The sequence below is a fragment of the Leucoraja erinacea genome, chromosome 36, assembly GCF_028641065.1.
Source record: "Leucoraja erinacea ecotype New England chromosome 36, Leri_hhj_1, whole genome shotgun sequence".
In the NCBI taxonomy this organism is placed as follows: domain Eukaryota; kingdom Metazoa; phylum Chordata; class Chondrichthyes; order Rajiformes; family Rajidae; genus Leucoraja; species Leucoraja erinaceus.
This window is the reverse complement of record NC_073412.1, coordinates 7,364,489-7,388,128: the sequence shown is the minus strand read 5'-3', so window position 1 is coordinate 7,388,128 and position 23,640 is coordinate 7,364,489. Positions and strand designations below refer to the sequence as shown.

Here is a 23,640-nt window from a genome sequence, read left to right as displayed (position 1 = left end):
TGGACTCTAAAGCAGTTCCCACATGTCGCAAGTTACCAAACAATACTCCGCCGTTTGCAAAGGGAGTGAAACAGCAAGCAGGAAATGATAGACCAGGTAGCCTGACCCACAGGGCTGGGAATCCACCATTAAAAACGTTGGCCCAGTGCACTTGGAACAAAAGAATATAATTGTGCAGAGTTTTATGCCCCTGTCCCACTTAGGAAACCTGAACGGAAACCTCTGGAGACTTTGCGCCCCACCCAAGGTTTCTGTGCGGTTCCCTGGAGGTTGCAGGTGGTTGCCGGAGGTTGCGGGTAGTGGAAGCAGGTAGGGAGACTGACAAAAACCTCCGGGAACCGCACGGGAACCTTGGGTGGGGCGCAAAGTCTCCAGAGGTTTCAGTTCAGGTTTCCTAAGTGGGACAGGAAGGGTTTCGGCCCGAAACGTTGCCTATTTCCTTCGCTCCATAGATGCTGCTGCACCCGCTGAGTTTCTCCAGCAATTTTGTGTACCAGGGGCATTATAGTTTGATGAATCTGTTAAAGGTCGATAGAGGCAGAATCGGTAAGAGTGGATCAATTGATATATTTGGATTTTCGGAGCTCTTTAATGAATTGCTGCACAGAATTGGGAGGGATGGCCTTGGGTGTGGGTTTGAGAATTGGGTGATCAGTGGGTGTGAGGGTGTTTGCATTGAGATGTGAGGGAGAGACTTGCGGGGTGTGGAGAACTCTTGGACAAGGGGAGGTAGCCTCGCTAACTTGTGTCTGTCTGTTGCCAGCTGTTTGGCCCAGTCAGCTCCATGAAGCGCTGGCAGCTCCTGCAGTTGGGCAGAGCAGCCTCCCAGCTCACCGAGAGAGATCTCCAGTCCCTGGATCATTCCGACCTCTCCCTTCTGTCCTTCCTGGGGCAAATCGATGAATGGAGCACCAAACAGGTACTGCATGGCTTTCTCCTCGTCTGAGTATTCCTGGTTTTATTCCCCCCCCTCCCACACTCCATTGATTGAAAGATACAGCATTTAAACAGGTCCTTTGGCCACCAAGTGCATATGGAACATCGATCACCCATTCACATTGGTTCCATGTTATACCACTCTCTTATCCATGCCCTACATACTAGGGAAGCCAATTTTACAGAAGCCAATTAACCTACAAACCTGCTCGCCTTTGGAGTGAGAGGAGACCAGAGCACCCGGGGGAAACCCACACGGTCACGAGGAAAACGTACGTGCAAACTCCTCACAGACAGCACCCGAGGTCAGGATCGAACCCGGGTCTCTGGCACTGTAAGGCAGCCCACTCGAAAGGCGAGGAGGAACTTCTTTACTCAGAGGGTAGCTAATCTGTGGGACTCATTGCCACAGAGGGCTGTGGAGTCCAAGTCCGTGGATATTTTTAAGGCAACGATAGACACATTCTTGATTAGATCAGGTGTCAAGGGTTATGGGGATAAAGGCAGGATAATGGGTTTAGGAGGCAGATTTCCACCTTGATTGAATGGCAGAGTAGACTCGATGGGCCGAATGGCCTAAGTCTACTGCGATAACTTGGGGACGTGAATGCTTTGCCTCAATCGGTGCATTGCAGCAGTGTCGTGTCGCAGTTGCCTGGTGGCTGCAGGTTCTGGCAGCATTCCCTCGTGGAGCACTCTGCACACTGTGAATCAAACACTGGTTCATTCAGTCATTGCTTGTGAGGTCTGAGTGTGTGCAGAACAACTGTTTGTGGCTTCCCACACAACAGTAATGATGCACTTCAAGGTTAATTCATCATATTTAAAATGCTTAGAGACATAAGAAGCTTCTGTTTAGATACAAATCCTTTTCTGTTGTCAATGACTCAGGAAATAGCATTGGGATGAGATTCAAACATTGACTAATTGTTTGATCCTTGCTTTAGTTTAGTTTATTGCCGCATGCACCGAGGTTCAGTGAAAATCTTTTAGATAATAGACACCAGGTGCAGGAGTAGGCCATTCGGCCCTTCGAGCCAGCACCGCCATTCAATGTGATCATGGCTGATCTTCCCCAATCAGTACCCCGTTCCTGCCTTCTTCCCACATCCCCTGACTCCGCTATCTTTAAGAGCCCTATCTAGCTCTCTCTTGGAAGCATCCAGAGAGCCGGCCTCCACCGCCCTCTGAGGCAGAGGATTCCACAGTGTCAGGGGAGATGGAAATACAGAGATAAGGATATGTGAGGTGTGAAAATGAGACAAAGGGGATGGGGATCAAGGAAAATGTAGAATAGATCATTGTTAGTTTGGAGAAGGTGACACAAAGCAAACAGATAAAATGTAAACGAGGACAGTCAGACTGGTCGAAGAACTGGGAAGGGGGGAGGGATGGAGAGAGAGAGGGAAAGCAAGGGTTATTTGAAGTTAGAGAAGTCAATATTCATACCGCTGGGGTGTAAGCTGCCCAAGCGAAATATGAGGTGCTGTTCATCCACTTTGCACTGGGCCTCACTGACAATGGGGGGGATCTACGTCGAGGTGAAACCTTTTTAATTTTGACAAAACCCCTGCCCTCTGTTTGTGAGTTGATTCTTAATGTGTCTTGCAGAGAAAAGCAGTGTTTGGCAGATGGCAAAGGACCCAGCTCGACGTCACCACCCTGGTAGCCCTGGGACACCACATCTGTGGAATGTCCGTCTTGGAGATGGAAAAGATCCATCCCGAGGAATTCAGGTAACAAAGGAAATCTTTCTGACACCCCACCCCCACCCTAACCCCCTCTGCACTATCACTCTCTGTAATTCCTTGTAGTCTTGGGCAAAGCTGTTGTCAAAGCAAACTATGTGAGAGTGAAGGCATGGGCGGAAATCCCGGGGGGGACAGGGGGGACACACGTTCCCCTCATGTTTTGAGAGGTGGGGGATAATCACCCCCCATGTTTTGTAATCCGGATTTTGAAATTCGGTGGAAAACAAAATCTATTAAAAAATCTCCGCTTTCCGCGAGACAGTGGGGGTGAGACTGATGATCGAGGGCGCCGATTGGACGAGAGAGACGTCAGTCAGCAGGCAGGGGGGGAGGGGGCGGGACATGGTGATTCAGTGCGATGATTGGAGGAGGGAGGTGTCATGGAGGAGCAAAGATCATGGAGGAGCAAAGATCATAGAGCGGAGCTTGAATCGGCCTGTACGCGGGGCCTTTCATCGCCCGGCTCGGCTGCGGGATCTTCCACCGTCCCGCGGTCAAATTGCTGCATCGAGGCGATCAAGGCTCCCGTTGTGGAAGCCCCCGCCGGGCGATGGAAGATCCCGCGGCCGGTTTTAAGCCGCGCCGGGCGATGAAAGGCCCCTCAAACGGGCCGATTGAAGCCCCACGATTCGGGGCGGACGGAGCTGCTGTTGCTGCAGTTCGGAGTCGGTCACCAACCAGATCAGTTAATTATGTTATCGTCCACAGGGTCCACGACCGAAGCCTCACGTGTGTGTGTGTGGGCACGCCCACGCAGGAATTGTGTCCCCCCCATGTTTTGATAGCGATTTCCGCCCCCTAAGTGAGGCTGTCCTACTTTTCAAGCCCCGTTCACCACATTTGGACCAATTTTGAACCAGTTATCAGCAAAGCCTTTTGAGTATGACTGAGCTGTACCTGAGTCTTCCCACTGGGCTGTCCAACACATCTTCTCTCTCTCTTACTCTCTCTAGTAAAGCCGTGCTGTTCATAGGCAACTTGGAGCTGCGATGTTCTGAAAGCCAGCTCGAAGCCCTGGCCAAGCTGACCACTCGCCCACAGGCCTTTGGGCCCGTTAATATGTGGGGGGCTGAAATCTTCACTGAAATTGGCTCTGTTGCAGGTACAAGGACTGACTGAGGGATTACAGGGCCACTGGCCAGTGTGTGGCATCTTGATCTCACTACGCTCAAAAATCCCTGGGGAACGCTCAAAGCTTTGCACCACCTGATAGTGTTGATGTGATGGGATAATGCATGGACAGATTTATCCTGAACAGCTGGTAGAGTTGCTGCCTCACAGCGCCAGAGACCCGGGTTCCATCTGTGTAGAATTTGCACGTTCTCCATGCGAATGTTTGGAGTTCCACTGAGTGCTTCAGTTTCCTCCCATATCCCAAACACGTGGGGGTTTTGCTGGTTGATTGGCCCTCTGTAAATTGTCTCCTAGTGTGTAGGGAGTGGATGAGACAGTGGGATAACATAGAACTGGTGTGAACGGGTGATCAATGGACCTAAAGGGCCTGTCCCACTGATGTGACTTTTCAGCGACTGTCTTCGACCTTCAAGCTCGAGGGCACTCGCCTGAAAAACCTCCAGCTGGATCGACCGTCAGCGATGAAACCGCGAGCCGGATCGACTGTCTGCGCACACGCACACACGCACACACACTACACACGCACGCATGCACGCACACACACACACTACACACGCACGCATGCACGCACGCACGCACACACACACACACACACCACACACACACCACACCACACACACCACACCACATATACACACACCCCACACACACACCCCACACACACACACACCCCACACACACACACACCACACACACACCACACACACACAAAACAACACACACACACACACACACAAACTACATACACACACACACACACACACACACACACACACACACACACACACACACCACACACACACACACACATACACACACACACACACACACACACACACACACACACACACACCACACACACACACACACACACACACACACACACACACACACACACACACACACACACACACACACACACACACACACACACACACACACACACACACACACCATTCACATATGAACTAAAAGACGGGGGGGGGAGGTGGTGGTGGAGAGAGGGAGAAGGGGGGGGGAGACACTTAAGACGCCAGACAATGTTTAATAAAGTTTAGCGGACATTTAACATTACCCGTCAGTTTGCTCAAAGAGCTTTACCTATGATTATGTTCGATTGCCTTCGATTACCTACGATAGCATTAGGACCCACCTCGACTAAACCTACGAGTAGAAAATGATCGATTTTATTTCCATGGCGACCTTTTTTTACTTGCGGGCATTTTTCAGCATGTTGAAAAATATATCGCGACCTAGCAGACGCCTCGAGTACGCGGGGACCACTCTCAAGCATGAGGGAGAGTTACAAAGACCTCGTGTCGACCATGCTGCGAGTACGAGTCGAGGGCAAACTCTTCTAAACTCGCTAATTAGGTCGCCGTAAGTGGGACAGGCCCTTTAGGGGCATGTTTCCATGCTGCATCTCTAAGCTAAAGTAAACCAACCTGTACCCCGGGAGTGTGATGTTGTGGGTAGGAACTGCAGATGCTGGTTTAAACCAAAGATAGACACAAAGTGCTGGAGGAACTCAGCGGGACAGGCAGCAGCTCTGGAGAGAAGGAATGGGTGACGTTTCAGATCGAGACGAAGATGAACCATCTGCAGTTCTTTCCTACATATTTTGATCGCTCTGGGGAGGTTGGCGTGTAACCAATGACCACCCGGGAACAGTAACTGAACGGATGGGTGACCGGTGTGGGCTGTGGTGGGCTTGGTGTGGTGGTGGATGTTGGCTGTGCTTTGAGGGTGTGTTAGTTGGGTTTCACGGCTCACTGGATGGGCTGACTGACTCTTCCCCCCCCTCCCCCGGCAGCTGGTTTGTCCGACATGGCACTGTCGTCGCTGGTGGAAGAACAGATCGAAGGGCTGACACCTACCGCCATCTCCCTCATCCCGCCCAGCAAGTTCGCGGTGAGTTCAAACCGACGTCCTCGATGGAAGTAACAACAGCTTAAGAAAATAAGGCAGGCTTGGTCAAGTGTAGCCGTTCCATGGTCAATGTGGTCTCGATGCTGTCAGACTGTGTGAAACACTCTGACCCTTCAGCACAGCAAGATCCCACTGACTACGCAACTACCGTTTATTGAAACATATAAGATTACTAAGGGTTTGGACACGCTAGAGGCGGGAAACATGTTCCCGATGTTGGGGGAGTCCAGAACCAAGGGCCGCACACAGTTTAAGAATAAGGGGTAAGCCATTTAGAACGGACACGAGGAAACACTTTTTCTCACAGAGAGTGGTGAGTCTGTGGAATTCTCTGCCTCAGAGGGCGGTGGAGGCCGGTTCTCTGGATACTTTCAAGAGAGAGCTAGATAGGGCTCTTAAAGATAGCGGAGTCAGGGGATATGCGGGAGAAGGCAGGAACGGGGTACTGATTGGGGATGATCAGCCATGATCACACATTGAATGGCGGTGCTGGCTCGAAGGGCCGAATGGCCTCTACTCCTGCACCTATTGTCTATTGTCCAAAATACTCTGCGGCGGGGGTGAGGGTCTCGACAATGTTGGATGCTCTTTATTGTCACGTGTACCAAGGTGCAGTGAAGTTCTGTTTTTGCGTACAGATCAGTAAGATTATTGCAACAGAAAAGGGCAAATCCCGGTTGAGTCAATGATTGGTAGAAACAGCTCCCCGATATGCCCCTAATATGCAAGAGTCGCCAGGTCATGGCGCCATTTTCAAAGATCCCAGCAACGTGAACTCCCGTTGCAGCCGCCGCCTCTGTCCCATGACCCGTTGTCCCTCCCCTCCCCCTCGCCCTCGCCACCTTCAGCCTTCGCGTCGCCGGTTCGCTTCCCGCTGCCAACCATGAGGGACGCGGAAGGCAAGACCCTGACCCGCCGAGTTACGGGCCTGTGCCAACTTTCGCGACCTTTACAGGCGGCTGCCGGCACCCGTGACAGGTCACCGAAATTTTCAACATGTTGAAAATTCGGCGGGGACCAGAAAGACGCCTCGACTCTTTGGAGACCGCTCACCACCATAGGAGACCTCTGACGACCACGGTCGTCAGAGGTCTCCTGTGGTTGTGAGAGGTCTCGAAAGAGTCTTGGCGCCTTTCTGGTCGCCGGGTGCCAACGGTCGCCTGTAAAGGTCCCGTAAGTGGGACAGGCCCTTTACTCCAGCTTTTTGTGCCTATCTTGGTGCAAGGCCCCTGGTTCTCTATACCGGCTACCGTTGTCCAGCCTTCGCTGCCATTGTCGATTCCTCTTCCCCATCCTCCTCTCCGGTTCCCGGTCATCAGGGGGCGTGTAGGAGATGAGATTCCCACTCCGGGAGTGTTAGAAACATAGACAATAGGGCCGAATGGCCTACTCCTGCACCTATTATCTAATGTCAGTTACCTGCATAGAAACATAGACAATAGGGTGCAGGAGTAGAGGCCATTCGGCCCTTCGAGCCTGCACCGCCATTCAATATAAACATGGCTGATCATCCAACTCGGTATCCCATCCCGGTACTCAGTATCCTGTACCTGCCTTCTCTCCGTACCCCCTGATTCCTTTAGCCACAAGGGCCACATCTAACTCCCTCGTCAATATAGCCAATGAACTGTGTGGCCTCAACTACCTTCTGTGGCAGAGAATTCCACAGATTCACCACTCTCTGTGTGAAAAATGTTTTCCTCGTCTCGGTCCTAAAAGATTTCCCCCCTTATCCTTAAACTGTGTGACCCCTTGTTCTGGACTTCCCCAACATCGGGAAGAATCTTCCTGCATCTAGCCTGTCTAACCCCTTAAGAATTTTGTACGTTTCTATAAGATCCCCCCCCTCAATCTTCTAAATTCTAGTGTTGGGGGGGGAAGGGGGCCCCCAGTTAAGCAGCGGGCCAAGACTGATGCCGGGGTAACCCCATCAGCGTCCGGTGCGATGGGCGAGCGTGGTGTTTAATACCCGTCTCCCCTCCGCTCTCACGGCAGGTGGTGTTCAGCGCCGATCAGCTGTCCTCCTTCACCGGAGCCCAGGCCTCGGCTGTGACCAGCGGGCAGTACAGGAGGCTGAGTCTGGAGCAGAGGGCCGCTCTCACCGCAGCTCAGTACGATGGGGAGCTGCACCAGGAGCCCAGGGGTACGTGTGTGTGTGTGCGTACCAACCAACGATGGAGAGTGGGAGAGTCTAGGACTAGAGGACACAGCCCCAGAATTAAAGGACGTTCTTTTCGGAAGGAGATAAGGAGAAATTTCTTTCATCAGAGGGTGGTGAATCTGTGGAATTCTCTGCCACAGTTGAATCTTGTATTCAGCATTGTTGCCAATAATGCATCCTCCTGACCTATTCGACACTTAAAGCAGAGTTTTCTGCAATTTTTATTGTATGGTATGAATGGTATGTTAGCTTTCATTGCAGAAGGATTTGAGTATAGGAGCAGAGAGGTTCTACTGCAGTTGTACAGGGTCTTGGAGGGACCACACCTGGAGTATTGCGTACATTTTTGGTCTCCAAATCTGAGGAAGGACATTATTGCCATAGAGGGAGTACAGAGAAGGTTCACCAGACTGATTCCTGGGATGTCAGGACTGTTTTATGAAGAAAGACTGGATAGACTTGGTTTATACTCTCTAGAATTTAGGAGATTGAGAGGGGGATCTTATAGAAACTTACAAAATTCTTAAGGGGTTGGACAGGCTAGATGCAGGCAGATTGTTCCCGATGTTGGGGAAGTCCAGGACAAGGGGTCACAGCTTAAGGATAAGGGGGAAATCCTTTAAAACGAAGATGAGAAGAACTTTTTTTCACGCAGAGAGTGGTGAATCTCTGGAACTCTCTGCCACAGAGGGTATTTGAGGCCAGTTCATTGGCTATATTTAAGAGGGAGTTAGATGTGGCCCTTGTGGCTAAGGGGATCAGGGGGTATGGAGAGAAGGCAGGTACGGGATACTGAGTTGGATGATCAGCCATGATCATATTGAATGGCGGTGCAGGCTCGAAGGGCCGAATGGCCTACTCCTGCACCTAATTTCTATGTTTCTATGTTTCTAATTTCTCTTTGTACTAGGCTGTGGAGGCCAAGCCAGTGGATATTTTTCAGGCAGAGATTGGCAGATTCTTGATTAGTGCGGGTGTTAGGGTTTATGGGGAGAAGGCAGGAGAATGAGGTTAGGAGGGGGAGATAGATCAGCCTGTAGATCGAATGGCAGAATAGACTTGACGGGCCAAATGGCATAATTCTATTATCGCCTGTGATCTTATGATCTTCTGCCACCGTCACCGCTAACAAGGGCTCAGTCACACGCGGACTAAGGGCCTGGACACACTAGAGGCAGGAAACATGTTCCCGATGTTGGGGGAGTCCAGAACCAGGGGCCACACAGTTTAAGAAGAAGGGGTAAACACAATATCTCTAAGATGGTGCCAGGATTTTCACCGCGTTGCCGTGAGACTTAACATAAGAAGGCAGATGTTCCACATTTCACTTTTCAAAGGCCATTGAATAATTAAAATATTCTCCATTATCCTTTAATGTGTGTTTTTTTTTTTAAATAATTGAGAGATGCACCAAGAATTGACTGTAGACAAAAGTGCTGGAGAAACTCAGCGGGTGCAGCAGCATCTATGGAGCGAAGGAAATAGGCAACGTTTCGGCCCGAAACCCTTTGGGTTTCGACCCGAAACGTTGCCTATTTCCTTTGGGTTTCGGCCCGAAACATTGCCTATTTCCTTCACCCCATAGATGCTGCTGCACCCGCTGAGTTTCTCCAGCATTTTTGTGTACCTTCGATTTTCCAGCCTCTGCAGTTCCTTCTTAAACACCAGACATGAATCTGTCAATCTCTGGAGTTCTCTGCCACAGAAGGTAGTTGAGGCCACAGTTCATTGGCTATATTTAAGAGGGAGTTAGATGTGGCCCTTGTGGCTAAAGGGATCAAGGGGTATGGAGAGAAGGCAGGTACAGGATACTGAGTTGGATGATCAGCCATGATCATATTGAATGGCGGTGCAGGCTCGAAGGGCCGAATGGCCTACTCCTGCACCTAGTTTCTATGTTTCTATGTCAATTTCCCTTCATCCATGCTGCCTGATCTGCTGAGGTCCACCAGTTGTTTGTTGCTGATACATCTCTCTAGTTTAATTTAGTTCCGAGATACATTCCCTTCGGCCCACCGAGCCCGCACCGACCAGCGATGCCCGCACACTAACACTATCCCGCGCACATAAGGGACAATTTACATTTCCACCAAGCCAATTAGCCAGCAAACCTGTGTTTAAGAAGGAACTGCAGATGCTGGAGAATCGAAGGTTACACAAAAAAGCTGGAGAAACTCAGCGGGTGCAGCAGCATCTATGGAGCCTGCAAACCTGTACGTCTTTGGAGTGTGGGAGGAAACCGGAGATCCCGGAGAAAACCAACGTGGTCATGGGGAGAACGTAGAAACTCTGAGCAGACGGCACCCGTAGTCAGGATCGAACCCGGGTTTCTGGCGCTGTGAGGCAGCAACTCGATCGCAGCTCCACCCTGCCCCGGGCGAATAGCTGTTGAATGTCTACTAAGTACAACTTCTCTTTCAAATTACAGGCAAGAATACCTCTCCCTTATCGGCCTCGTTCAACCTTGCTGTCTTGAGCCTGTGCCTCTCGGCCACCTGCTTTCTTGGAGAACGTTGGAGTGGGCGCCAGCTGGAATGGACTTGCACTCGATTTGGATCCTGATTTTTTTTTTAATTATTTGTACAAATAGTGAATAAAACTTGGGACTGGAATCCTTTTGATTGTGAATAATCTGATGTAGAAAATTACCACTCCAGCATTCAAATTGCTATCCTGTTTATTCTCAGTGGATGCTGTTGGAATGTGCTGTTGGCTCCGACTTTGATTCCTGCTTTGATCTACAATTTAAGAAGGAACTGCAGATGCTGGAAAATCGAAGGTGGACAAAAATGCTGGAGAAACTCAGTGGGTGAGGCAGCGTCTATGGAGCGAAGGAAATCTATGGAGCGAAGGAAACCCTAACCCTATTTCCTTCGCTCCATAGAAGGGCAGCCCAAAAGATGAAGACCCTCGAGGTCTGCCTTGAGGGGCTGAAGGGCCTGTTCCTGGGCTGTATTGTTCTATGTTCTGCATTACAGCAGGATTGATCAGAAAGACACCAAAATATATATATAGGTCATGGAAATGTGGATGGGATCAGGCAGCATCTGTGGAGAGACTGGGGTGAGGTTTGAGTGGGTGAGGATGTGAGGACAGAGGCCTGGGTAGCTGAAGATGCTCTGCCAATGTATGGAGCGATTTATAATCCAGGATGCTGGAGATCTGGAGAAACAGAAATGTCTATAGAAACTTACAAAATTCTTAAGGGGTTGGACAGGCTAGATGCAGGAAGATTGTTCCCGATGTTGGGGAAGTCCAGGACAAGGGGGTCACAGCTTAAGGATAAGGGGGAAATCCTTTAAAACCGAGATGAGGAAAACATTTTTCACACAGAGAGTGGTGAATCTCTGGAACTCTCTGCCACAGAGGGTAGTTGAGGCCACAGTTCATTGGCTATATTTAAGAGGGAGTTAGATGTGGCCCTTGTGGCTAAGGGGATCAGGGGGGTATGGAGAGAAGGCAGGTACGGAATACTGAGTTGGATGATCTGCGATGATCATATTGAATGGCGGTGCAGGCTCGAAGGGCCGAATGGCCTCCCCCTGCACCTATTTTCTAAGATTTTCTATAACTGGAGATTACAAAACTCTTCGGGAGGAGCTGTTCTTTCTCCAGGCCGGGGTATCTTCAAATTAAGCTGCCAAACATTTATCTTTGCCCCTGACTCTCAGTCTGAAGAAGGGTCTCGACCCGAAACATCACCTATCCCTTTCCTCCAGAGATGCTGCCTGACCTGCTGAGTTACTCCAGCATTTTTTCTGTTTATCTTCAGACAAGACAAGGGTGCGATGATGATGATAGATTTTCTCCAACCCTAGTTTGATGGGTGTTTGCTGGGAGGTCTGTGGAAACTTCAGGCACATGGAGGGGAGAGGAGAGGTTTAGGGGGCTCAGTTTACGCTGCGAGGGGGGGGGGGGGGGAAGGGAGGGCTACACCCAGCACAACAGGCTTGGGCCAGGATGTTTACTGATACAAGCACCCGACTTCCCACAGGAAATACTGGAAGCAAACAGCTCTCCTCTGATGGGAGGGCAGGGCTCATCCCAGAGCTCAGAAATTCACTCGGGAGAGGCTTGGGACTTGGTAAACAATTGTAAACATTCCAGGCGTGTGAAGCGAGGGAGAGAGAGAGAGGGAGGAGAGAGACAGACAGACAGACAGGCAGGAAACTTACAGTGCCATTAAATTTGAACTTGAACTTGCATTCAGAAAGTATTCAGATCCCTTTCACTTTTTCCACATTTTGTTACGTTACAGCCTTATTGTAAAATGGATTAAATTCTTTTTTTTTTAAATTTCCAATCTACACACAATATTCCTGTTTTCGCTTCATTCTGGGGTATTGTGTGTAGATTGATGATACTAAAAATGAATTTAAAATAAGGCTGTAATGTAACGGAACGAAATGTGGAAAAAGTGAAGGGGTCTGAATACTTTCTGAATGCACTGTATGAGGCGGACACACACACACACACACATGCATGCATGCATTCCATGATAGCCTCACTGACAAACACACGCTGAGCACACACACACACACACTCACTCACTCCATCACAGTGTTTCTGTGCCGCACACAACATGCACACTTATTTCATGAAAGGATCTCATCATCTTTCCCTCTCTCTCTCTCTCTCTCCTCTCTCTCCTCCCTCTCTCTCTGTCCCCCTCTCTCTCTCTCCCCTCTCCCTCTCTCTCTCTCTCCTCCCTCTCTCTCTCTCCCTCTCTCTCACTCTCTCTCCCTCCCTCTCTCCCTCTCTCTCCCTCTCTCTCTCTCTCTCTCTCTCTCTCTCTCTCTCTCTCCCTCTCTTCCTCTCCCTCTCTCTCTCTCTCTCTCTCTCACTCTCTCCCTCCCTTCCTCTCTCCCTCTCCCTCTCTCTCTCCCTCTCTCTCTCCCTCTCTCTCCCCCCTCTCCCTCTCTCTCTCTCCCTCTCTCTCCCTCTCTCTCCCCCTCTCCCCCTCTCCCCCTCCCTCCCCCCCTCTCTCCCTCTCTCCCTCCCTCTCCCCCCCTCCCTCTCTCCCTCTCTCTCCCCCTCTCCCCCTCTCCCTCTCCCCTCTCTCCCTCCCTCCCTCTCCCCCTCTCCCCCTCTCTCCCTCTCTCTCCCCCCTCTCCCCCCCTCAGGTTATTCATCCGTGCATGTGTGGGTGTAAGAATTAAGCCCAGCCTCACTCTCCCCCCCCCCCCCCCCCCTCCCTCATTCACGCTACCCAGAGTAGTTGCTTGTTTCCAGGCTAGAATCTGACCTCAGAATGAAATGCTTTGAATGTTCTCCTTATAAGTGAAAGTTGGGGAAGTTGAAATAAGCTTGGTCAGATTGGGTTTGAAATAACTCGTGCTGCTGGGCTGCCCCCCTCTGCTGTGAAGCCAATGAATTAATAAAACAATTAACGGAACTGCCTTAAGACATTGGCGCAAAACAAACAAGGAAATAGAGCTCGGAAACTTAACCCTCTCATTTCTTCTCTCACCCTCTTCCACTGCCTCCTTGTTGCTGGCTCCCCTGCACTGATCACTGATCCACGGATGAACACGGAGGGGAGGCTGGCTGGACTATGGTGCCTTCCTCACCTTGGTGCCATATATGTTATGTTGTGTCGTGGACTTTCTGTGTTTGTGCTTTTTTAAAAATTTTAATTCAATTTCAATTTTATTTTTAATATGTTTTATTATTTATTTATTATTTATTATTATTATTTCTTTGTGATTTTTTTTTTTTTAATGATACTGCCTGTAAGGGAAATTCATTTTGTTGTCTCAAATTGAGACAATGACAATAAATTTGAATACAATGCAATACAATACAATCTCCCTCTAGCTCATCTGTGCTGTTCCATTAGTTTCTCCATCCCGTTCTCTCTTTGCTCGCTGGTTTTTTCTCCACTCCATTAAGGGCCTGTCCCACTTTCCCGAGTTATTCACGGATTCTCCCGAGTTTTCAAACTCGCAGAATGTTCAAGACTCAAAAAAACCGGCAAGAATTCAGCTCGCGAAAAGCGACGATAATTCAGGACGCAAAATGCGACCAAAATGAAGAGTCCGTGGATATATCGTAGCCGCTCGCCTATACTCGTGGACATTTTTCATCAGGCTGGAAAAAACGTCCCTACTTACCTGATGCCCCGAGTAACCTACACGCTTAACGAGTAACCTACACGCTCCACGGATATATCCACGTCACCCATTCCTTCTTTCCAGAGATGCTGCCTGTCCCGCTGAGTTGTGTCCAGCATTTTGTGCATTGTGCAAAGAAGATTGAGGGGGGGGATCTTACAGAAACTTACAACATTCTTAAGGGGTTGGACAGGCTAGATGCAGGAAGATTGTTCCCGATGTTGGGGAAGTCCAGAACAAGGGGTCACAGTTTAAGGATAAGGGGAAAATCTTTTAGGACCGAGATGAGGAAAACATTTTTAACGCAGAGTGTGGTGAATCTGTGGAATTCTCTGCCACAGAAGGTAGTTGAGAAACTCAGCGGGTGCGGCAGCATCTATGGAGCAAAGGAAATAGGCAACGTTTCGGCTCGAAACCCTTCGGGTTTTGGCCAGAAACGTTGCCTATTTCCTTCGCTCCATAGATGCTGCTGCACCCGCTGAGTTTCTCCAGCATTTTTGTGTACCTTCAATTTTCCAGCATCTGCAGTTCCTTCTTAAACACCAGACATGAATCTGTCAATCTCTGGAATTCTCTGCTACAGAAGGTAGTTGAGGCCACAGTTCATTGGCTATATTTAAGAGGGAGTTAGATGTGGCCCTTGTGGCTAAAGGGATCAGGGGGTATGGAGAGAAGGCAGGGATGGGATACTGAGTTGGATGATGTTAGCTTTCATTGCAAAAGGATTTGAGTATAGGAGCAGAGAGGTTCTACTGCAGTTGTACAGGGTCTTGGTGAGACCACACCTGGAGTATTACGTACAGTTTTGGCCTCCAAATCTGAGGAAGGACATTATTGCCATAGAGGGAGTGCAGAGACGGTTCACCAGACTGATTCCTGGGATGTCAGGACTGTCTTATGAAGAAAGACTGGATAGACTTGTTTTATACTCTCTAGAATTTAGAAGATTGAGAGGGGATCTTATAGAAACTTACAAAATTCTTAAGGGGTTGGACAGGCTAGATGCAGGAAGATTGTTCCCGATGTTAGGGAAGTCCAGGACAAGGGGTCACAGCTTAAGGATAAAGGGGAAATCCTTTAAAACCGAGATGAGAATAACTTTTTCCACACAGAGAGTGATGAATCTCTGGAACTCTCTGCCACAGAGGGTAGTTGAGGCCAGTTCATTGGCTATATTTAAGAGGGAGTTAGATGTGGCCCTTGTGGCTAAGGGGATCAGGGGGTATGGAGAGAAGGCAGGTATGGGATACTGAGTTGGATGATCAGCCATGATCATATTGAATGGCGGTGCAGGCTCGAAGAGCCGAATGGCCTCTACTCCTGCACCTATTGTCTATGTTCTATCTGCAGTTCCTTCTTAAACAAGCCTGGTGCTCATGGTTTTTTTCCCCCTCGATTTCCCAGCTCTGACAATGTGCACAGACTGGAACGGGAATGCCCAAAGGGATTGGGCCGATTTGACAAAGGAGCGCGGGACAGAAACAGGAAACGGCCTGCTTCCTCCATCAGGAGCGGAGGAATTTCATCCAGTGACCACCAAACCCCAGGAACAGGCGCTGCCTCTCCGAGGACAGATCACCAGCGGCAGCGAAGCCAAAAACTCCCCGACCTGCTCGCTCCAGGTGCCGTGGAGCAAAACTGGTAAGGGCACAAAGTGAACTTAACCTAGACACAAAAAGCTGGAGCATAACTCAGCGGGACAGGCAGCATCTCTGGAGAGAAGGAATGGGCGACGTCTCGGGTCGAGACCCTTCTTCAGACTATAGCGAGCACAGGATCTGCCTGTCCAGTGACTTAAAGAATGTAGACTCACGAGTCACCACGGTAAACCCACGGGCTGCTACGTTCTGACAACGAGTTTAAACGTTTAAAATGTTTACTTCAAGAGTATATTTGACTCGTGGGAATCTTTCATCATGTTGAAAGATTTTCACGAGTTAACAAGTTTCCCGAGCTCCTGCCGAGAAACCAGGGATTGATGTAACCCGAAACGTCACCCATCCCTTCTCTCCAGAGAGACACTGCCTGACCCGCTGAGTTACTCCAGCTTTTTGTGTCTGCCTTCGGTTGAAACCAGCGTCTGCAGTTCCTTCCTGCACCAGTTAACAATAGTCGGGCTGTTCTCTTCTCAAGGTGATGTAAGATTTTCTGTTGAGCGTCATGTGTTAACTTGCCTGGCATTAGCTTGTCTTGGGGCAAGTACGTGTTTGAATAAAAGAGGGATTTTCATTGACTCACAAGCACACAGAGGTGTTTGGGACCAACTTTCCCAATTTTGGGAAAACTTTCCCAAACTTTCCCCATTTTGTTTCTTCTAAAGACCGGAACCTGGTGGCTCGACATGAAGTCTTCGTGTTGGGCTGGTTTGGATCAGTTGGTACCCTTCACCCTGTTAGCCTCTTGGCCTGATACATTTGATATACCTCTTCATTTACTTCTGGCTGACGAGTCACCCCCTCCTCACCCCTCCCATCACCTCCCTTCCCACCCCCTCCCCTTCCCCTCCCCTCTCTTCCACTCCCCTCCTCTCCTCTCCCTCCTCTCCCCTCCTCTTCCCAACCTCTCCCCCCTCCCCTCCTCCCCCTCTCCTCCACTCCCGTCCTCTCCTTTCCACTCCCCCTCCCCCCTTCCCTCCCTTCCCCCCCCCCCCCTATCCCCTCCCCTCCCTCTCTCTTCCACTCCCCTCCTCTCCTCTCATCTCATCTCATCTCCCCTCCCCTCTCCTAAGCCCACTCCCCTCCTCTGCCTCCTCCACTCCCCTCCAATTCCCCTGCTCCCCTCCCTGCCCCCGTCCCCTCTCCCCTCCTCCCCCACCCAAGATTTCCGTGCCCCATCCCCTCCCTCCTCTCCATTCCCCTCCCCTCCCCTGCTCTCCCCTCTTGTAGAGTGGATGTTTGTGGATTTTGAACACATGTCTGTGCAAAACGACCCTTGCTTGCTGCAGTGTTAAAAAACAAAAGACTAAAAGAGGAATGTTGATTCCACTGTGGTGGATGTTTATGTTCAAGTTTATTTTATGAGCTGCCTGTATTTTCACTTTTCACTTGCTATGGCATTGACTTGGTGGGCCAAAGGACCTGTTTCTGTACGCTGTAAGTAATTGAAACATAGAAAATAGGTGCAGGAGGAGGCCATTCGGCCCTTCGAGCCAGCACCGCCATTCATTGTGATCATGGCTGATCGTCCCCTATCACTAACCCGTACCTGCCTTCTCCCCATATCCCTTGATTCCACTAGCCCCTAGAGCTCTATCTAACTCTCTCTTAAATCCATCCAGTGACTTGGCCTCCACTGCCCTCTGTGGCAGGGAATTCCATAAATTCACAACTCTCTGGGTGAAAAAGTTTTTTCTCACCTCAGTCTTAAATGACCTCCCCTTTATTATAAGACTGTGTGGCCCCTGGTTCTGGACTCGCCCAACATTGGGAACATTTTTCCTGCATCTAGCTTGTCCAGTCCTTTTATCATTTTATATGTTTCTATAAGATATCCCCTCATCCTTCTACACTCCAGTGAATACAAGCCTAGTCTTTTCAATCTTTCCTCATATGACAGTCCCGGCATCCCAGGGATCAATCTCGTGAACCTACGCTGCACTGCCTCAATCACAAGGATGTCCTTCCTCAAATTAGGAGACCAAAACTGTACACAATACTCCAGATGTGGTCTCACCAGAGCCCTACACAACTGCAGAAGAACCTCTTTACTCCTATACTGGAATCCTCTTGTTATGAAGGCCAACATTCCATTAACTTTCTTCACTGCCTGCTGTACCTGTAAGCCAACTTTCAGTGACCGGTGTACCAAGTCTAAGTACTAAAGTAACAAAAAAAATCCTCAGTGTGCTGTGTTTCTTTTTTGTTTCCAGGTGACCCCAGCACTAAGAGGGCCAGCCAGTGTCGATAGACCACAATGTCAGTGGGAAATCCTGGAGTCAAGCACTTACCATTGTAGCCATGTGGAAGAATCACCAGACATCAAAGGGTTAAACCTAAAGGAGGACTGTTACAAAGTTATCCAGTGTGGAAACAGAACCTTCAGCCTAATTCGTCCATGCCAACCAAGATGCCCCATCTATGTTTAGTTTGGAGATAGCACGGAAACAGGCCCTTCGGCCCACCGAGTCCAGGGGGACCATCGATCCTAGTACTATCCTACATACACTAGGGACAATTTTACCAATTTTACCAATTAGCCTACAATCCTGTACCTCTTTGTAGTGTGGGAGGAAACCGGAGCACCCGGAGAAAACCTCACGTCGGTCATGGGGAGAACGTGCAAACTCCGTACAGACAGCACCAGCAGTTAGAATTGAAATCGGGTCCCTGGCTTTGTAAGGCAGCAACTCTACCACTGTGTTGCCCCACTAGCACGATGCTAGTCCCATTTGCTCATGTTTGGCCCATATCTCTCTAAACCTTTCCCACCCGTGTCCATGTTATAGCCCCTGACTGAACACATGCACCCACCTCCCTCTGAGTGACTGGGACCTTGAGGCCAATGGGCATTCGGGAGCTGAGGGAAAGGTTGGCTTCCATCGCTCCGGTGACATGGAGGGTCTTCCCACCTGGGCCTCAGGGGGTCTAGGACCCAACGGCACTGGGCCAGAGCAGTCGCCGGTGGAGACGGTCGCCAGGGCGTTCCTCTACCTGCTCGTCCTCGCCCTCGGGCTCCCGCTCAACGCTCTGGTGCTGGCGCTGATCTTCCGCTCGCGCTCCCTGAGGAGCGTGGCCAACATGTTCGTGGCGTCCCTGGCCACGGCCGACCTGCTCCTCCTCCTGCTGGGCCTCCCCTTCGTTGTCGCGGCGACGGTGGCCGGAGCCTGGCCGCTAGGCCCGACCGCCTGCCAGATGACGGGTTTCCTCACCTTCTCCCTCAGGCTGGTGTCCATCTTGTCCGTGGCGGGCATCTCTGTGGACAGGTACTACCTGATCGCCCGGCCCTTCATACTCACGGTGACCAGGGCCGGAGCAAAGAGGACGTTGGCCTTCCTGTGGTGGACAGGTCTCCTGTGCGGACTGCCCCCACTTTTTGGCATTGGCCTCTACAGGTTTTCCCCTTCCAAGGGTTTGTGTGACTACAGTTGGCCTGACGGAGGTTCAAGCCTGGCTTACGGCCTCCACATCTTTATCTGGGTCTACCTGACATCTGTGGTGGTGGTGACCACCTCCTATTACTTAATATACAGAGTGACGAGGCAACGTCTCCTGGCCAAGGCCCGACGTTCTCCCCACAGCTTATCCTCTGACCACAATGGTACCCTAATACTCCAGGAGCCCAAGGCATTCAGACACTCCAGCCTCCCTCGAATGTGGTCAGGCCTCATGTCATCCAGTTCCATCTTTAACCTGAGTGGGATGGGGACGTTGGACGTGGCGATGGAAACCAAGACGGCCAAGACCATCCTTGGGGTAGTGGCCACCTTCCTGGTCACCTGGCTGCCGTACTTCGTCTCCAATCTCCGTCGCCGCCATGCGCTCTCCCAGGACGGCACGGGCAGGATGCTGGACTTCCTCGCCACCTGGCTCACCTTCACCAACTGCGTGCTGGACCCGCTGCTCTACGCCTTTCTGAACCGCCAGATCAGGCGCCGGGCCAGGGAGCTCCTGGGCCTGTGGTTCGGTCTCTTGGCCCAGCCAGTCTCCGGGGAGGTACCGAGGCGGACGGGCCGGGGTCCGACCCGGGACGTGAGCAGCTCCGACATGGCAGGGAGCCCAACTCCCTTCTCCGTCACCCAAGGTACGTTGGAGATACTGCGCGGAAACACGCCCTTCGGCCCACTGAGTCCACGCCGACCACCAACCACCGATCATCCCGCACGCTAACACTATCCTACACACACTAGCGACAATTTGGTAACAGTTTACCAAAGTAAATTAATCTACAAAACTGTACTTCTTTGTAGTGTGGGAGGAAACCAGAGCACCTGGGGAAAACCCACGTGGTTACAGGGAGAACTTGCAAACTCCATACAGGCAGCACCGAATCAGAGTCGAACCCGGGTCTCAGGTGCTGTAGAGCAGTAACTCTACCACTGTGCCACCCCAGGTACAGTCACCCTGCCCACTGTTTAGTTTAGTTTAGAGATACAGAGCGAAAACAGGCCCTTCGGCCCACGAGTCCATACTGACCAGCGATCCCCGCACATTAACGCTATCCTACACACACTAGGGACTATTTAACATTTATACCAAGCCAATTAACCTACAAACCTGAATGTCTTTGGAGTGTGGGAGGAAACTGAATGAGTTTTTCTGACCTGTTGGAGATTCACTCTAGGGTCTGTGGGCGCTGTAAGGCAGCAACTACCGCTGCGCCACCACCGTGTTTGGGGGGGGGGGGGGGGGGTCACTCAGCAGCTGTGGCCAGATGTGATGCCTGGTGGGGGAGCAGCACTAACGCAGAGTATTTCTCCATTTTTCCTGTCTGGTTGCAGAGCTCCAGCGATCCACACCGTCTCCGTTCCCCCGGGACCCTCCGCCCCGCAGGCTCCCACTCGCTGCCCACTGAGGAGCCTGGCAACGGGGGCCTGGCAACTTCCCACGGCAACGGGGCCTAACCACGCTGCCCGGCAACGGGGCCTGGCGAAGGAGCTCGGCAACGGGGCCTACAACCCGGGACTCGAATGGTCCTGCCTTCAGACTGGCCTTTAACCCTAGCAACGATCGATGACCCTGGCAACCGCTCGCGACCCGACCCCTGTGATGGTGACTTTGGGCAACAGTTGGCGACCCCGGCAACAGTCGGTGACCCTGGCAACAGTCGGTGACCCTGGCAACAGTCGGTGACCCTGGCAACAGTCGGTGACCCTGGCAACAGTCGGTGACCCTGGCAACAGTCGGTGACCCTGGCAACAGTCGGTGACCCTGGCAACAGTCGGCGACCCTGGCAACAGTCGGCGACCCTGGCAACAGTCGGTGACCCTGGCAACAGAAAATGACCCTTGGTGACGGATGAGCCTGGCAACTGTCGGCGACCCCTGTGATAGTAACCTTGGTAACGGTCGGGTGACCATGGCAACAGCCGATGACCTTGGTGACAGATGACCCTGACAATGGAGGCGACCCCTGTTCGGTGACTCTGGCCATGGCTGGTGACCCCGGCAACATGCAGTGACCCCTGCAGCGATAGTGACCCGGTCAACAGACTGTACCTAGTAATTATTATTGATAGTCCTGTCCACATAGTGTCAGTGGTCAACAACTCCAGCACCATTCTGCAATCCTCCAGCCACAGTCAGCCCCTTCAGGAGGAGGGCAGTAACCACTGGGGTCACACACTGACCACTGATGACCACCCGGAGAATGGTCAGTGAACCGGACAGTCCCGGTGAACGTCTCCCCAGCCCTGGGCAATGACACTGGGGCAATGGGCTATGGAACTGGGCTAATGGACAAGGGAGCTGGGTAATGGGCATTGGAACTGGGCAATGGGCTATGGAACTGGGCTGATGGGCATTGGAACTGGGCTAATGAATATTGTAAACTGGGCAATGACATTGTGACTGGGGCAATGGATATTGTGGCTGGGTCAATGGGCACTGGAGCTGGGACGATGGGCATGGGCAGTGACTGGAGCAGTGAACATGGCTCCAATGGACAATGCTGAGGAGTGGGCCTCTCGCTGGGAACATCTAACGGGAAAAAGTATTGATGTTGCTTTGTCATTGTCACTTGTACCAAGATACAGTGCATACGTGGTCTTTGCGCGCTTCCCTATCAGGTCCTGTCACACTTGAGTACAATCAAACCACACACATGCGCACCAGGTTGTGCAAAGAGAAACATACCAGAGTGCAGCATATGTGTTACAGTGTTTTATAGTTACAGGTATGGAAAAAGTGCAAGGGTAGCAGTGAGGTTGGTTGGAAGGTTGCGAGGAGACCTGTTAAGAATATGCAATAATGAGAGGCATTTATAGGGTAGACAGTCACAACCTTTTCCTCTGGAAGGAAATATCAAATACTAGAGAGAATAGCCCTAAGGCAAGGGGGGCAAGGTTCAGAGGAATGGGCGGGGTAAGTATTTTGACTCAGAGGGTGGTGGGTGCCTGGAATGCACTGTGGGGGGGGGGGGGGGGGGGGGGGGGGGTTGAGGTAGATAAGTTAGTGGCATTAAAAGACTTTTGGATAGGCATATGGATATGCAGGGAATGGAGTGATATGGGGGTAGGTAAGTGATGGTCTAGGCATCATGTTCTGTTCAGACGTGGGCCAAAGGGCCAGTTCTTGTATTATGCTGTTCAATGTTCAGTGTTATGGACAATAGACAATAGATGCAGGAGTAGAGGCCATTCGGCCCTTCGAGCCAGCACCGCCATTCAATGTGATCATGGCTGATCATCCCCAATCAGTACCCCGTTCCTGCCTTCTCCCCATATCCCCTGACTCCGCTATCTTTACGAGCCCTATCTAGCTCTCTCTTGAAAGCATCCAGAGAACCGGCCTCCACCGCCCTCAGAGGCATAGAATTCCACAGACTCACCACTCTCTGTGAGAAAAAGTGTTTCCTCGTCTCCGTTCTAAATGGGTTACCCCTTATTCTTAAACTGTGTGTGTGGCCCCTGGTTCTGGACTCCCCCAACATCGGGAACAGGTTTCCGGCCTCTAGCGTGTCCAAGCCTGTAATAATCTTTTATGTTTCAATAAGATTCCCTCTCATCCTTCCAAATGAGATCAGGACTGCCCCCTAGCTTATGGGAGGACCGTTCAGAAGCATGATAACAGCAAGGAAGAGGCAGTTTCTGATCTGGCAGCACTTGCTTTCAGGTTTTTGTACCATCTGCCCGACGGGAGAAGAGGGAATGACAGGTGTGAGAATAGTCTGCTTGCTGGACTGGGTCAGGGCCACAACTCTGACATTTCTTGCAGTCTTGAGCAGAGCTGTTGCCAAACCCTGAGTGAGAAAACAGTCTCCAAGTCTGGGAAAGATCAACTGAAATTGTTCAGAGTTAGTGATGTGGTGATAAACAGGCGAGATTAAAATTCTTGTAGCTAACTGGTGGTGTCCCAGAGCTGAAACAGGGAGCTCAGCCTTCAGAATTACTGGGAATAAAAATTTATAGATCTCAAGTTCTCAGCCAAACCTTGGGTCAAATTATGTTAATTAGAGAGTTGACGTGGATAAGCTTTTTCCATTGAGAGTAGGGAAGATTCAAACAAGAGGACATGATTTGAGAATTAAGGGAGAAAAGTTTAGGGGTAACATGAGGGGGGAACTTTGTTACTCAGAGAGTGGTAGCTGTGTGGAATGAGCTTCCAGTGGAAGTGGTGGAGGCAGGTTCGATTTTATCATTTAAAAATAAATTGGATAGGTATATGGACGGGAAAGGAAAGGAGGGTTATGGTCTGAGTGCAGGTAGATGGGACTAGGTGAGAGCAAGTGTTCGGCACGGACTAGAAGGGCCAAGATGGCTTGTTTCCGTGCTGTAATTGTTATATGGTTATATATGGTTATTTTATGAATGGCCTCAAGACCCATCTCTTCACCTCTGCCTATCCTTAGCCCCACGTCCCCCTCCCTTTTCATCTGTGCATTAATTGCCTTATTATTGTGTTTTGCATTGAATTCTGTCTTTACTTTGTGTACTGGTCATGTCTCTACTATTTATTTCATTC

At 50.7% G+C, this 23,640-nt stretch overlaps 2 protein-coding genes across 2 annotated transcripts in view; both read left to right on the top strand.

Moving 5' to 3' along the window:
* Window positions 1-10,918, top strand: part of LOC129713606 (stereocilin-like) — a 51,850-nt gene extending 40,932 nt beyond the window's left edge. Inside the window, exons 24-29 of the mRNA XM_055662795.1 lie at window positions 764-919; window positions 2,548-2,672; window positions 3,641-3,789; window positions 5,635-5,732; window positions 7,746-7,893; window positions 10,340-10,918. Coding sequence (XP_055518770.1) covers window positions 764-919; window positions 2,548-2,672; window positions 3,641-3,789; window positions 5,635-5,732; window positions 7,746-7,893; window positions 10,340-10,473 — 810 coding nt within the window. The 3' untranslated portion in view covers window positions 10,474-10,918. The remainder of the gene's footprint in view (window positions 1-763; window positions 920-2,547; window positions 2,673-3,640; window positions 3,790-5,634; window positions 5,733-7,745; window positions 7,894-10,339) is intronic.
* Window positions 10,919-15,412: 4,494 nt separating this feature from the next.
* On the top strand, window positions 15,413-22,080 carry LOC129713504 (octopamine receptor Oamb-like). The gene is made up of 3 exons (XM_055662573.1): window positions 15,413-15,665; window positions 17,893-19,763; window positions 20,461-22,080. The coding sequence occupies exons 2-3, from the start codon at window positions 18,575-18,577 to the stop codon at window positions 20,532-20,534; spliced, it is 1,263 nt and encodes a 420-aa protein (XP_055518548.1). The 5' UTR covers window positions 15,413-15,665; window positions 17,893-18,574; the 3' UTR covers window positions 20,535-22,080.
* Window positions 22,081-23,640: the final 1,560 nt, after the last annotated feature.

Excerpts from the sequence above, each read along its gene's own strand:
- LOC129713504 (XM_055662573.1), top strand. The coding sequence starts at position 18,575 with ATGGAGGGTCTTCCCACCTGGGCCTCAGGGGGTCTAGGACCCAACGGC. Across the intron at positions 19,764-20,460 it reads TCCCTTCTCCGTCACCCAAG|AGCTCCAGCGATCCACACCG; the intron begins GTACGTTGGAGA and ends GTCTGGTTGCAG.